This window comes from Nyctereutes procyonoides, unplaced genomic scaffold (genome assembly GCF_905146905.1).
Source record: "Nyctereutes procyonoides isolate TBG_1078 unplaced genomic scaffold, NYPRO_anot_genome, whole genome shotgun sequence".
In the NCBI taxonomy this organism is placed as follows: domain Eukaryota; kingdom Metazoa; phylum Chordata; class Mammalia; order Carnivora; family Canidae; genus Nyctereutes; species Nyctereutes procyonoides.
In genome coordinates, this window is record NW_026575037.1 from 8,124,251 (window position 1) to 8,140,663 (window position 16,413).

The following is a 16,413-nucleotide window of genomic DNA, read 5'->3' on the forward strand; positions in this document are numbered from 1 at the left end:
AGTTGGAAAGTGATCCCCAGAGCCTTGAGCAGACAGGTGAGAGAGTGGGGCACAGAGGGAAGGAAAGCTAAAAAGGATTTCAGGGTTCTTGTTTCCTCTGTGGTTGGGCTGATAAGCTTCTATGTGCTGGGGATCCTTTGAGAAACTATGTAGAAGCAACCCAGAAATATACTTCTGAGGGATGAGAAGCAGGTCATTTACATAGGACACCTGCTCCCCAAAGGTGTTAATGCCCCTACACTTCCTGGCTGCCTGATCTCAGGCTGAGTGGCCTTCTGAGCAAGCCCTGAGTCCAAAAACCAGAGAGGCACATGCACAAAATATGATTCTGGAAGAAAGCATGGAGCTGTCCACCAGAGCTGCGCTGAAAATCACAAGGGCTGACGGGATGTGGCAAGCATAAAAAAGGATCTGCTACAGCATGCAGTGTTTAGAATGGTTCCTGGTGTACAGAATGTGCTATGTTGGTGTTCACTGTTGCATTCTTAATGTCATTCAAGCATCAGATAGGTGATGGTACTAAGGACATTTTAAGGTTCGTTCCAAGTGGTATGACTGCATGGGTTTTCCTTTTTATAAAATTCTGTGGTACAGTCACAAGTTCCATATATGACTAAAAATATCCAAACGTTGTTATAACACAAACATTAAAAACACCACTAGAGGGGGACCTGGGTGGCTCAGTGGTTGAGCGTCTGCCTTTGGCTCAGGTCATGATCCTGGGGTCCTGGTCCTGGGGATAAGTCCTGCCTTGGGCTCCCTGTAGGAAGCCTGCTTCTCCCTCTGCCTACGTCTCTGCCTCTCTCTCTGTGTGTGTCTCTCATGAGTAAATAAATAAAATCTTTAAACAATAACAACAACAAAACACCACTAGATAGGTCATTTACCTTGGACCAGATGATAGATGGCTTGGGAATTCCACTTGCTTTGCATGGTAAAGTTACTGGAATGCCTTCAATTGTGCTGAGTACTTGCTGCCCATGCTGGATGGTTGGCAGCACTGAAAAAGGCAATGTTCAAAATCTGAGCATCTGTTCTTCCATTTAGCCTCATATGTTTAAAGTTGTACATTTTTAGGGTATACCGCATATTTGTAGCTAAGACAACATTTTCCAATAGAAATGTAGGGTAACTTGTAAGGGAGTGTAATAAAGGAAACACAGTAACTGTAATCTGAAGAATTTAATAAAAACATAAAATCAAGGGGATCCTTGGGTGGCGCAGCGGTTTGGCGCCTGCCTTTGGCCCAGGGCGCGATCCTGGAGACCTGGGATCGAATCCCATGTCGGGCTCCCGGTGCATGGAGCCTGCTTCTCCCTCTGCCTGTGTCTCTGCCTCTCTCTCTCTCTCTCTCTCTCTCGACTATCATAAATAAATAAAAAAAAAAACATAAAATCAAGTACTAAATTATGCTTAGTAAGTTAACTTTCCTAAAAAAAATAAGACTGAAGAAAATCCATGTTTTCCTGGAAACTCGAAGTAGAATTACATTCCAAGAGTTACATGTTTAACACATACCCTTCATTGTTGTCCATGACCCAATCAGCTGCAGTGAGCTGACATAAGCCTACTGCCAGAGAAATGGACTGTTTAACTGTCATGCATTTAATATCTGTCCATTCACAAGAACAACATAACAAGGTATGAAATTTAACCTAGAAAGAAGGATTTGTTTTCTTAAAAGAAATTCAACAATAAAACTTGCAAGGCCTTTTAAAAGACTAAAATACTGGATTCTAAGTCAGTAGTTTTCACTAAGAAAAATAACATACCTATGACTTTAGAAAGCAACTGAAGAATTAACACTATATGAGCAGAAGCAAAAGGAAAAGGAAGACTTAATTATTCCATTCTGTGCATATCTCAATCATAGGCAACTTGCATGTGAAAAATTATCAATACTCAATGTTCTCAAAATAATGAATTAGATTAAGAAGCTCCCATACATGGAAGTTCTTAACATAGTACAAGTAACACAATACAAACCCCATATATGCCGGGTGTTTCTTTCCTTCCCCTGGAAAGATGAGACTGAAGCTGTTCCCTAGGGCTCAAGCACTCACTGTGTCTCTTGACTTTGAGTCAAATTTCTCTAGAATTATCACAATTACTCTTAGGAGAAGTTTGCCAGAACTAGAGGTACCAGAGATCTCTATGCAAAAACTTCCCTGGAAGGCTTAAATTAGCTTTGCTATATGTTCATATTTTCCTAAGGCTGGGCTTATTCTTTAGATAATTTCTTCTTTAAAAAATTGGCAGAAAATCGCAGATACTTTTATGTCAGGCTACCCTCTAAAGCAACAAATTTAATTTCCAGAATCATCATGGAAGAGTCAACTCTCAACTCTACTGTAATTTTGTGGCAACACTGGAATAAGCCATTTTCTCAAATGCAAAGTGAGTTTGACAGCTATAAGGAAAAGTGGCAAATTTAGGCATTTTCAAGTCTGATGATATCTGACTGTGCGAGAGGTGTTTCTTTCCAGATTGTCCACTGACATAAATCAAGATGTCAACTGAAGGGTTTGCCATTTTAGTTTATTTATATTTGCAGCATTAATTCATCCTTTTAAGAACAGGTCATTGAGAGCTTTTAATGAGTATTCTTAGAAGTGGCGAGGCAGAGTAATGAAGGCATGGCAATGCTAATGAACATGAATATGGAGGTATGGAGAACCTGTGATATTGCATCATAGCAACTCAAAACTAATTTGTTGGCTAAATGGTTGCTCAGTTTAGCTCCTGTCAAATGTCTGGGTTGATTTTTTTAACCTTAGTAACTAAATCAGTTACTCATTTTGGACTAAGATGGATGAAACAATGTCGTGATCTTTTTAACTTTTAATGGTCAACACTCAGTGCATCATGATAAACCATATCACTGGTTCACCTGTCTCCTCACCCCTCTTATCTGGCAGACATACCAGAGGATCATATCACTCTTTCACTCAAGTAGGAATTTGCCTCAGAATCCTCAACACAATATTCTATGGAGGTCACATGATTATATCTCTATACACGAGTCTCAAGGCAATCCATAAGCACTCTCCAGGAAACCTATGGACTGATTTTCTCTAAAAATAGTTAAACACAATTATATTCAATTTGGCATTATGCATTTATTCTTTTAGACTATAATTTAGTGTTACTTTAATATTTCTTTAAAATAGTATTTCTTCAAGAGTATCTCATGTGATGTTGATGGAGGCTGGTATAACCAGCACATAAGATTGAGAGAGGCAGAGGAGGTTATTTACAATAAGAAATAGACATAAGGACACCTGGGTGGCTCAGCAGTTGAGCATCTGCCCGTAGCCCAGGGCGTGATCCGCAGTCTCAGGATGGAGTCCCACATCGGGCTCCCTGCCTGGAGCCTGCTTCTCCCTCTGCCTACGTCTCTGCCTTTCACTCTCTGTGTCTTTCATGAATATATAAATAAAATCTTAAAAAAAAAAAAGAAACAGACGTTAAAAAAGAAGAGGATCTGCATCCACTGACAATTTCCATAGGCCAAGCAAAATGTGGAAATTACTGGATTCTCCAATTCATGTCCTAAAAAAAGGATGAATTCACTAAAAATAAATGTTCTCTGCTACTTTCATCTCTGAACACAGAACTATTTTTTAATAGCACACTTTAAAAAGCAATGTTGCAAAGTCTTTAAAGAAAACATACAAAAAAAATTATGACAATTTCTTAAACTATGAAGTTGTCGTTTATTGAGATGTAAAAAGTTCGTGACTGTTAGTCACGAATGGAAAAAGAGATAGCTTTTGGATATTCTTATTTGTGACCTTTTATCTAACATGCGAAAAGATTGTTTGGAGCACATGAGGTGGCCTTTAGAAAAGTTTAGGTCATTTCTAGCTCACACACAAAGGGGTCATTAGTAAGGACATGCTTGTTGCACAATCCAAAAAGAAAAGGCAATTTGGATGGAATAATAAATTCAGCTTGTCTGAAATTAAAATGTATTTTTAAACATAACTCTTTGAGAACTGAGCTCACTTTTATCAATTAAGAAACCACTTACAAAAGCCCTTGGCCAGACTCAGCTGGTGACTCCCAATAAAGTCTTTCTGTGTATGTAGCAAAGGGAATTCTGGAAACAGCCTTAACAATGTAAATAGTGTTCAAGAAATAAGGCTTTTTGTTAAGAATAACAATTAGGGAAAAAATCTACTTCTTACAACTAGAAGACAGAGTTATTTGATTTAGAGACATAAACCTAGCTTTGAACATGGTTTGGAAAGAATTACAATGGGTGTGTCTCTTACCATGCACATCCACAGTGGTAGTTTTGTTAACGGTTCCAGCCACATTGCTGGCCACACAAGTATATTTGCCCCCATCCTGAAGGCGAACTCTTTCAATATGGAGACTCCCATCACTGCGCACAGTAATGTAAGGATTTTGGACCAACTTAAGGAAAAAAAAGTCATACTTAATTTAAAAGGTAATGTTCCCTAAGCATAAACCAGATTTGTTTTTAATTGAGTTATTAAATGTCTTATAACAAATTATTCTTAACACCCTTATGTAAAAAATGATGAGCATAAAATGTTACCAAGAGTAGAATCAAGTGTATGTCATCCTAATATACCACCAAAAATTATACCTACTAACATCTGTTGGAGTTATGCACATGTTGGAAAAAGGAATGAAATAGAGACATCACTTGACATGAAACAAGTCATGTCAAAGTGATGTCTCTATTTTGTGTCTCTTTGATCTTTGTTATTACTCAGAACCAAATTCTACTAGTCACTTTTACTTTTCACTAATTTGTTCTTTTTCAAGAAGATTGTACCACCACTTGCAAGCTATTTGATATTTTTATTTTGGCAAGTAGGTAGTGATTCAAGCTGAGAGAATGTGATTCATCTCAACACTCACCCTTTTCTGTGACAGATGCAAATATCAGAGGCAATGTATGATCTAGGAACTGTGACAGAGAAAGTTGGCAATATTTTCTGTTAAAAATGATCACTCCAGCTGTGTCATTGATATGTTTTATTCAATCACAGGACATCTTAGTGCTCAAACAGTATCATCCTTTGTTGTAAGGGCTTTTAATTATTAAGTGAGGTCTACTAATTTTTCTTAGGATTTAATGCAAATATGAATAATTTGACAACTTAATCCATGGAGTCAAGTCATTTCTAATTGGCACTTCAAAATGAAAGTGAGTCTAACTACCCCGGAAAATGGAAGGAAAAATGCTCTTGACTAGGTGGAAATTTATTGCCAGAGAGAGCACGTTTGCAAAAAAATTCCTTAGAACTGTGAAAAATTTTCACATTCTTTCATAATCCAAATTTATACACTAAAAACAATGATACAAAATAGATCCATATTTTCAAATAATTCATAAAAGATATGTTTAATAAATGGAAGAATTTTATGAAAATATTGATATTTATTATATCCTACAAAGAGGATATGAAAATATTTAAATGCTATAAAAGTAATTTTATATTTGCTTCAGTTTTTACATATTTTGAAGAGTTTATTAGTTGCATTGAATTTAATGCAAAACTATAAAAACCACACGATTGACTATTTCTCCACCTTATTAATTCCAAAATAATGTAAACTACATAAACTGAATACTGAAAAAAAGTTCTGGTGTTACACTTACAAAATGTATTTTGGTATATATACTAAATTGAAATGCCAACGGTTGGAATAAATTGTCTCTTATGCAAGAAAATTAGAAATGTGAACGCACAGATTTATAATGTTCTTACCATGGCTGAATTCTTAATCCACCGACGTTCTGGAATGGGATTTCCAGCCAACAGAGCACAAGGCAAAGTAAGCTGCTGTCCTTCAATGACACTGGTCACTGAAGGGCTGATTCCAATGAGTGGAGCAACTGAGTCAGGAGAAACAGGTATTATCAACTCTATCTTACCCGAAAGGAAGGCAAATGTTCTTTCTTTTAAAGATATTTACTTACTTATTACTTACTTACTTATTATTTATTTATTTATTTATTTATTTATTTATTTATTTATTTATTTATTTATTTATTTATTTATGAGAGACACAGAGAGGCAGAGACATAGGCCCAGGGAGAAGCAAGAAGGTAAATGTTCTAAAAGGCCAAGATGACTATTAATTATGCTCTTAAAAAAAAACCTAAATTCTCAAGAACAAGGTTTTTAAATGTAAATGGGTTTGAATTGCAAGACAGAGATAAAAGACCCTTCTAAGCAGAGGGAATGGCAAGAGGGATGGTAATAGCATAGAAGCAGAGAAAGTAAAAAGAATCAGTCTATGGCATGGAATGCCAGAATTGTCAAGCCAAGAAATTGTGCAACGTATGCAATTGGATAAGGAAAAAACCAGAAGGGATAAGATCAATGAGGAGGCTATCATAACAGCTCCAGCAAATAAAATGAGGTGGACTCTCTTAGATGGAAAGATGTTCTTTTCTAGGATTTAATAAATTTAACACAAATCAAGGGAAATCCCTAGATATTCTATTTAGAAAATTTAATTATATGTGATGAATAAAGGAAGATATAGAAAGAAAATTTTATAAATGTGTATTAATGAGAAACAGGCATTGACAGATCTAAAAATCACATAAAATAATAAATTAGACAATGTAGTACTAGTGCAAAAATAGAATTCCAAGGAATAGACACAGGAATAAAAATTTAGCATATGACCAAATGGGTATTTTAATCAGTGGGAAGAGATTATTCAATAAAGATATTGAGACAAAGGTCTTACCACTTGGAAATAAATGATACTGTATCCCTACTTCATATTATTTTCAAAGATAATTCACATGGACTTAAAATGATAAGGGTTAAAAAGGGAAACAGAAAAGAATGCCATGACTCTGTGTGTATGTATTTATATTTAGACTTAAATCAATTTATTCAAGTTGACTTTCATTTCTTCAAATGGAAGATAAAGAACTTGGAGCAGATGATCTCTAAGGTTATTTCCAGTTCTAACATCCCATGAAATTTGAAATAGGATGGGGGAGGGAGAGGCTAGTTTAGTAGTCAAATACTTACCTGCTGTTTTTGTTTTTTTTATTTAAAGTGGCAAAAGCAAGAGCCAATGTGGTAAAAGAAGTCTGATGACTTGGAAAAGCTTGATATCTAAGCACCTAATTGATCTTACCAAGTCCTGTCACTGTTATTGTTGTCTGGGACTGGATCTTTCCAAACTGGTTTTCAGCTTCACAAATATAGGTTCCTTTATCATTTGCCCATAAATCTAAAAAGAAGAGATCATTTACTCATTCAATGCCATCTAGGAAGCATAACTATGTGCCAGGCACAGTGCTGAGATTTGTGGGTGGAAAATGTGTGGGTACTGTCTTCTGCAGTTCCCATTGTTGGGGAGGAGACATACATGAAAACCAACTATCAACCACAGTGTGATAATGCTATAATATGCATTTCAAGCAATGAGCTGTGGGAACACAGAGAGACATGAGAATGATGGCACATATAGGAGTTAGGAGAGGAGTCACAGTGGAGGCAGGATACAAGCTGTACCTTAAACAGCAGGTAGAACAGGGGAAGGGCAGTCCAAGCCCAGTGGGCTGCAAAAACAAAAGAATAACTTGAAAAATCAAGGTCTGTTCAAGGAATGGAAAGTTGCATCACCAATGTATTCTGCAACACCACCCTAGGGGCGTTTTGAAGATTTGCAAGATATATATATCAATCAGTTGGACCAATGACTTGGGGGAGTATACTGGCACTTAGTGGGTAAAAACTAGGGAGGCCATGAAGGGGCAGATTCATGAAAGGAACAACTATTCCAAAGTCAGCAAGACTTCTGACGTTCCCACTGGAAGTTCACAGATTTTATGACTTTGTTTATAATTGTATGATCAGTATGTTTATCAGTCTACATTTGAGCTGTCAAATTCATGGTGATGTACATCAAAATGTATGTATATTATGCAGAAATGCCAGAGTATTTATCTATTAAAATACTTATTATTTAATAAAGATTATTTTCCTTTGTACTATTTTCAGATATTAAAATAGATTTTATTTTCTGGGTAGATCAAAAATATAGACTTTGTTTCAGGATAGTTAAAAGGCTATTACAAAATATTTTTAATTGAGGAGGGTGTTAGGGGAATCAGAATGAAGACTACTAGGTTAAAGGCTGTGTGGATACAGTCAGAAAACATGCTAAAGACAAAGTTTGGTGCCTTGTAAAGAGTGTGGTTTGTCTTGTGAGCAAGAGGGGAGGCAACAGAAGATTTTAAATAGGAAATGACTGTGATCTTTGCAAATATCTTAACTAAATAAGCACAGTGTATTCTACTGAAAAGATCTGACAGAGAAAAAGTGTAGCTTCCCATTTTAAACAATTCCGTATTATTTTAGATAAAAAAGCTGTGACAAAGCTTCTACTCCTCTGTTAATCTTTTGCATATAATGGCAGAACTGCATCTGGTAAATTCAGGCAGTGTCCACTCTCAACAACATCAAGCATTCATTTGCAAAGGAAAGTTCAGCAAATCATCTGGTTAATAAGGCACACATTGTTTCTATCCAAGATATTTTTCATGTTATCAACTCGCGGACTAATTTGTGTAGACATACATAAGACCACAGAGAACTGTTTCTAATCACTACTTTCCTTCTAGATAGTTTAATTTGGACACTTGGGCAACCATTTGTCAATACATTCCCCCTTTTTATTCTTCCCTTTTTACATCTCCTCTAATTGATTTGTTTCAGGACCAATTTATTTCCTGTTAGGCTTTTCTCATCACTACTATCACCCTACTTGCATAACTCTGTGAGCTTCCCATTTTTCTTCTCATCTCTCCAACCTTGCAGAGGGATTGTTCTGAAATAGTACATTCATGTGCCTTTTTCCACAGGGAAACATGGAGGGTTATTTTCTACCTCATCAAAAACACTTCTTCACCTGTACATTCTAGGTCCTGCACAATCTGACACAGTAGGCATTTTTTTGGCCATCCACTTAGATGGTGGGTTGTGAAATGCCTGAGTGAGGGACCCCATATATGACTTCTGTTTTCACCACAGAGCGGGCCCAGAACTTAACACTTAAGCACTTATAATTAGTTTAATTTGTATTTGGAACTTGAAGTGGCTAATGGACATTTAATATTTAATAAACATGGAAATCACTTATTGGAGGCTTTCTACAAAATAACCCCAAAGATGCAATTACTTTTTAAAAACCAGTTAATCAGCTAAATATTTTGGTCCTCTAGTGCCACTACTCAAACAATCTGAACACTGTTTTAAAAAGTACAAAATATTTACAAATATCTGAATGCTTAAGAGCTTATAGGCAAAATTTTTAGATGCTGGAGTATTTGATGATTTTTTTCAATCTTCTGCTCCAGGTAGATATCACTTTTAATCAAGGAGCTTCCATAGGGTATAGAGTCCCTATGCATATAGTTATGTATTTTTTGGTCAAAAAAATTCACTAAAGTTACCTTTTTACTAGTAATATTTTATCTTTCTATACGGCAATTGGTCCAAGAGTCAATAAAATGTGATCACTTATCCACCTAGAGGCCCAGGTGTTTCTATTTGCAATAAGAAACAGTGAGATATGAAGAAGTCACATTGCTTCATAAGCCTTTATGAAATGACATACATCTGAATAAAATACATTTATGACAATTCCAAGATATAAGAATTCAGTACTCTTTTAAAAGGAAATGCAACAAACACAAAATGTTTTTAAAGAAGTTTTTAAAGAACAAAATGTGTTGGCAAGATCAATTCACAACTTTAAACATACTAATCCCTATGTATAGAACATGAATGTATAATATATATGTACATACTTGTATAAAATATATTTCCTTTAACCTACTTGAAATAAAGAGAGCTCCTGTTCTTAGTTGGCTGATGGAACTCACTGAAAAGGGTCTTGAGAAGATCGGCATGTTGTCTGATCTCCTCCATTTAATCTTTGGTTCTGGATAACCCTGGACATAGCAAGGTAATGTCACATTTGAGCCAATTTCCACAGACACATCAGCAGGTTCTTGTATGAAGACTGGAGGTGCTAAAAGATATTTAAAACAAAGAAAAGGTCATTGAGATAGTATATAGGCACAGTAAGTACAACCTTCATTCTTAAATGGTCAACAGATTGAATCTGAACCAAGATATTGTTCATATAGTATTGTAAATTTACCCTTTAAGCATTTCTGGATGGTATTGAAATAGTCAATACTTCTTTTTTGCTTAATAAATGAATGGAGGTACAAAGAAGTTCAACTGCTTCCTTAAAATGATAAATGATAAAGAGAATGGAATTTAAGAGTAGAAACTGAAATCAAGATTATTTTCAATAAAGAGAATCTTTCATCTTAGAAATTTGTTTTCAATTTTAGTTTATGGCATACTGCTCAAATCTTTGAACTTTCTTATAAATATGTTTGCCTTGTAATGAAATATTCTGGACATTTTCCAAAACTTAACTCCTTTTGGTCCAGTTTATAAAGAACTTAATTTATACCAGATCTCATTCTTTAATAGATTACTATAACCAGCTAACAGTATTTAATTCTAAATTATACCCTTGTTCTAGATCACATTCTTGCTTCTCAATACCTTTCACCTTTTTTACATTTTTGAGTTAAAGGAATTTGAGCTTGAAAATCAATAATAAAACTAAAGCAACAGAATATAGTATCTGATAAAAAGAATAATGAGAGCTTAATATCTTAGAGTTAAATCTGATAAGGAAATTATAAAATTATAGATCAAAAGACTACAGTTATCCACATAATATAGCTAAACACAGAAGCCAGGGGAAGAATTAGAAATGTGTCCTAGGCACAACTTGGAAAACACGGGAAGGCAATACAGGAGAAAGCTGTCAGCAAGCCCAAATAGACGAGGCTCTCAATATGTCTATCCCCAGAACTTATAAGTAATGATGTATGAGATATTAGACAAGGAGGAATATACAGGATGCTAGTGGAGGCAATTCATTAAGCCTGCTATGTGGGATTTTGTTTTTTGTTTTAGATTTTATTTATTTGAGAAGGAGCATGCACCAGAGTGGAGGGGTGAGGAGAAGAGCAGAATGAGAGGAACAAGCAGACTCAGGCTCAATGCAGAGCTCAATGGGGGCTCAATCTCACAACCCCAAGATCATGACACGAGCCAAAACCAAGAATTGGTCGCTTTACCGAGCCCCCCAAATACCCCTGCTCAGGCAGGATTCTAAGAGGAGAAGCCCAAAGAATGTTTCCTTGATAATGTCAAGGTCAAATATTTCTTAGAAATTCAACTATCAGAAAGCCAAGGACTATTGTTAGGTGTTTTCCATTAATTTTCTCATTTAATCTTCACAATACCCCTATGGGTAAGTACTATCATAACTACAATTTTATAGATGAAGAAACTGAAACAAAATAGTTAATTTGTGTCAACATGGAATTGAAGAGTGGAAGTAGGATTAAAAAACAGGTTGAGGGAAGCCCCGGTGGCCCAGCGGTTTAGTGCCACTTTCAGCCCAGGGCGTGATCCTGGAGACCCGGGATCGAGTCCCACGTCGGGCTCCCTGCATGGAGCCTGCTTCTCCCTCTGCCTGTGCCTCTGCCTCTCTCTCTCTCTCTCTCTCTCTCTCTCTCTCTGTGTGTGTGTGTGTGTGTCTGTCATGAATGAATGAATGAATGAATGAATGAATAAATAAATCGTTAAAAAAAAAACAGGGTGATCCTGATAACAATTCTTTGTCATTTTATCGGCTTTCCCTTTTCTATAGGTTCTTACAACTGCTGAAAGTCAAGTTGTTTAGCAGCCTAATAAAAATGAGTGCAGAGATCATTTCTTTCCTTCTCAATGGGAATTTTGGGACTCGAATGTATACTTGTCTCCCAGGTAGCCTTAGTCCTTTATTAGCCTGAGCTAAAGGACATCCATCCTCTAACTTTGCAACCTCATCTCCCATTATTCCCCTAGAGAAATCTTATTCTTGGACAATCCGAACTCTTCACTCTTTTCCAAACAAGGACTAACCATTTTCATATCAGTACCAGTGTCACTGCCATCCCTTTCAAATGCAATGTTGACTCTTGATCTCTGGCTATTGAATATTGACGATTCTTTAATCCAGTTCAAAAGGTCCCTCCTCAATGCCATCTTTCATTTTCCTAGACATGATTTCTTCCCTCTGTGTGGTTTCAGAGAATTCACTCTGTACCACTCTCATGGCAGTGGCCACATCCTGCCTTTTATTAGACTATATGTTTGATTTTCCCTGGAGAGTTCAAGTTTGCAACCATACTTTATTTTTTATAGCAATTAACATAGCACTTTTTGCATTATTCAAGGCTGCGAGATATCTGTGAATAATTGAAGCAATATTAAAACACTTTAACACTGGGTGGCTCAGTGTTGAGCATCTGCTTTTGGCTCAGGGCATGATCTGGGGGTTGGGAAGATTGAGTCCAGCATCAGGCTCCCTATAGGGAGCCCGCTTCTTCCTCTACCTATGTCTCTCCCTCTCTGTGTTTCTCATGAATAAAATCTTTAAAAGAAATAAAAAATAAAAACACTTCAACAATATTATAGTGTCTGTATATCTGTAAGTGTATGGTGATAATAACAACCTTGATCCCATACATTTGAACTTGCACTTTTGAAAAAAACATGGCAATTTCAGAAGCCCTATTGTTTGTTTTATTGAACCTAAATAAAAGAAAATTAAGTTAAACCTGCAATTGAATAACATGTTTTTAAAAAGAAATAGCATAGCTGTGTTTAGATTTCCCTTAATCCAACTATATGGTAATCTGGTTTATAAAAATAAAAGACAAAATAAGCATATGTAAAAAACAGCTCATTGGTTGCCTATCTTAGGTGTAAAGGGCTAGTTACCTTCTTCTAGAGTGATAGTAGTCATTTATTCCAGAGCCAGTTGCTTTTTTGAAAAATAGAAGATATGTATAAAAACCTCAGGATGGATTAGGTGCAGATTGTGGGCATGCTGATTAAAAAATGGGACAGAAAATAAATTCCAGAAGAACAAAAAGATATGCAGAAGCCTGGGATTGACCAGATATTTGGGAGCAACCAAGCTTACTGACACAACAGAACATAGCCATCAGTGAAAATGGAGACAAATTAGAATTTTCAGAAGAAGGCAGAGAACAAACTGGACTAAAAGAGGAGAAGCAGAGTTCAAGTTGTGCCCTTAAAACTCAATTAAGACAGAAGAAGCTATCTGGGTGAAGAAGCTTTGAGAACAGTGTCAGGCACAAGACAGGCAACATATATACTGGTACCAGAAAACAAGGCAAATGAGAGTACCAGGCACTAGGTAAGCAGCCAAGACAGCATCAATGACAAGCAAACCTCAAAAATGAGGCAACTCCTAACTCCGGCCAAAAAACCTTTTAAATACTTCCTACTCTTGAGTATGGCCAGTTCAGACTCCAAGTGAATTACATTGGGTGGATGGTAAACATATTAACGGGACCAGGGAAGGGGCAGCAGTGATTGTAATACAAAACACGGGACTTGTACAGGGGAGACTGTGTTGCTTGGAGACATTATAGTCCACTAGGTGGTTTCGAATGGCAGTTCCATTATTTCTTAATCTGTAAAACTGGAAAACAATTTTACTTCCCCTAGTCTAAAGCTCTCCATGAACAAAAATAAGGTAATAACATTTCCTATCTCTTGTTGTTAAAAAAAGTAGTCTTTATTAATTATTTAGCATATAGTAATCACCCCAATATTAACCATCATTGGTTATAAATATTGAGTTAACTTATTAAATCTTAACTCTGAAATTTATTGTATCTATTATTAATTTCAATTTCAGCTTCTGCATACAGCTGTCAGGATTATGCTGGGATGATCACTGGGATGATCTAAGTATTTGTTCGCAAATCCTTTGAGAACTGCAGTTAATGCGTGACACGGCTTTGTTGTCACTTACTGACAGATATGGCTGTGTACATACATCACTTTGAAAAAAGTTACAGATTGACCATGTTGCTCTAAAAACTATTCCATAAAATTATTCTAGTTCCTTTAGTGATAATTAAATATATATCCACTAAGGCAACTCTTGCAGTATTATTAGTCAAACAGAGATTTTCTTTCCTAAAATGGCTGAACACTCTGTTTTGGTTCTACCAAACCACAAAACACAAACCACAGTCTAAGACTCAAATCCTGAGTGGTGTGGAATACTGCAAATAAAATTGCTGCCAGGCCAACTTTTTGTTTGATGTAGCCAATCTTCTTCTCTTCCAAATGACTTCACAATTCACTACCTCTTTTTAAAAAAGGATGAAAAGCACTGGTAACTTTCCCTGTTGACCTGAAATGTCCATAACGCAGAGCCACGATAATAAGAAACAGGAAAAGGGAGACTCACTAAAGAAGCTATAACTCAACAATAATATTGAACAGCTTTTTTATTATTGTTTTTTGATCTAGTATTGATGTAAGGTAATAGGCCCACAAAAACAATTTGAACACCCAACAGCTACATGATAGGGATAAAGGCATGTTTTTCTTTTTAAGTCATAAGTTACTTAAATTTATGCCAATAGTTTTGGAACTCATATGAATAATTCTATGCACTACTACTAAAAGTAGCACTTGAATTGTCTTAGGCCCTTTTAAAAAAGTCAACTTGGAACAGTAACTTTCACATTAAAAGCCCAAGGCTTAATCTTAAATACTATGCCATTATTATATATGCATTTCTATATTATTTTTCAGGGCTCAAAGAATCAAAATGACAATTCTATTTGTGAAGTTCATCTATCTGATACATGTGCCATTAAGCAGCTTCAGAGGGAGAGCAGTGACCACTGACATGCTGAATGCATGTGGGTGGGTGATGATGTGATTTCATCTTTATAACCAACTTATCAGGTAGGTACTATGAAAAGTCAGGCAGTAAACCCAGGCTCTCTCCAAAGCCCATTCTTTTAACCACTATGTAAATTCTGAGTGAAGTTTGATTTTTTTTTTTTTTGCTTTTAAACCTAACAGTGATAACCACAATTATCACTACAACTGTACAGGCCTTGGCAGTTACACCCTCTATCTGCTAGGATATAGAACCATAGTTTTATGTGAACAGACAGGGTCTAACCAAACTTTGTGAGCTAAATCCATCATAATTCTAATGGTGAATAAGGAGATAGTTAAGGCATAACAGATGCATATATGGCACTAATGTTATTATTAAGTTATTTGGCAGCTCTTAATGATCAAGGTTACAGTAATGAAACATTGAGTTTATGTTAATGGCTCCATCAGAACAATTACTGGGATAAAAGTTGAAAGAGTCATTGTTTTAGAAAAGGTCATAGAGAGTGAATATCTTGAATAAGAGTGAAGATAAAACAAAATTCAGTTCAAGGAATGAAGGATAAATACAAAACATTTGTTACGATATTTCCTATTTCAATGCGAGTCATTCCAGGACAGATAGCCCTAACTTTTACATGGCTTTTCCCTAGTCAAAAGAGAGAACCTGGGAAGTCCAGAAGCTAAAAAGATTATAAACAAGGCAGTAAACAAGCAAATACGTATGTTTAGATTTTCTATAGTCTTGGAGATAGAGGTAAGAGTGTCCTTCTGCTTTTGGCTGGGAATAATTGCTCAGGCTAATTTGTTCTTCCTCTCCAGCTAGACCACTCTAGACGAATGTTGGTAAATATAAAGTATCTGGGCAGGAAAGAGGGAGAAGTAAAACTAGAAAATGTTGGGAATTTGAAACATTGTACTCGTATATTTCTTAGAAAAAAGAATTCTGTATCAAGGGATCCTCTTCATTTGGACCCTACATTTCTAAAAGCTTTCCTTGTGTTTTAACTCTGCTGGTAGATCCCAGTATCCTCCACCCAGAGATTCCAATCTTATTTCCAAGGCATTTATCTTAATAACCTTAGAGTTTAGTCATGGTCAAACACATTTTGCTGTGCCCTAGTCAGATTCTATTGTGGTCTTTATGGCCTTTTCTAGCTTTGTTGACTCTACCCTAAGAGCATAATCACCAAGAATGCAGAGTGTTCATCAGACAGCCCAGGGGGAAGGGGATCAGAAAAGATCCCAGGAGGAAAAAAATTATATGAAACAAAATATTAAGCTTAGAGAGCCATTATGTTCATTTAAAGAATTAAGATAGAACTAAAAAGTTTTGTATTACTTTATTCTAAAAAAATGCATTTTCTTTATAGTTCCCAACTTTAGTTAAAAAAAAAAAAAACTGAGGCATGAAAATCATCACATATAAATGAAAATGCAATTTAACAAAATGTCATATTTTATAAGTTTAACTGATGTAAATGTTTGAATTATCTATTAAAATTAAGCTGCCAGGTTCCTTTTCATACAAAGGAAACTCTGTTTTATTTCATGTGTTACCACACTGTGCAGAAAAAGG

General features: G+C 35.9%; 1 protein-coding gene across 4 annotated transcripts in view; it reads right to left on the reverse strand.

Annotated features, from left to right (window-relative positions):
* The window catches only part of HMCN1 (hemicentin 1), a 454,683-nt gene that overhangs the window by 209,472 nt on the left and 228,798 nt on the right, over positions 1 to 16,413 (reverse strand). For all 4 annotated transcript variants that reach the window (XM_055319154.1, XM_055319153.1, XM_055319155.1 and 1 more), the window contains exons 16-20: positions 9,856 to 10,050; positions 7,147 to 7,242; positions 5,751 to 5,878; positions 4,278 to 4,422; positions 888 to 1,000 (exon numbers count right to left, since the gene is read on the reverse strand). In XM_055319154.1, coding sequence (XP_055175129.1) covers positions 888 to 1,000; positions 4,278 to 4,422; positions 5,751 to 5,878; positions 7,147 to 7,242; positions 9,856 to 10,050 — 677 coding nt within the window. The remainder of the gene's footprint in view (positions 1 to 887; positions 1,001 to 4,277; positions 4,423 to 5,750; positions 5,879 to 7,146; positions 7,243 to 9,855; positions 10,051 to 16,413) is intronic.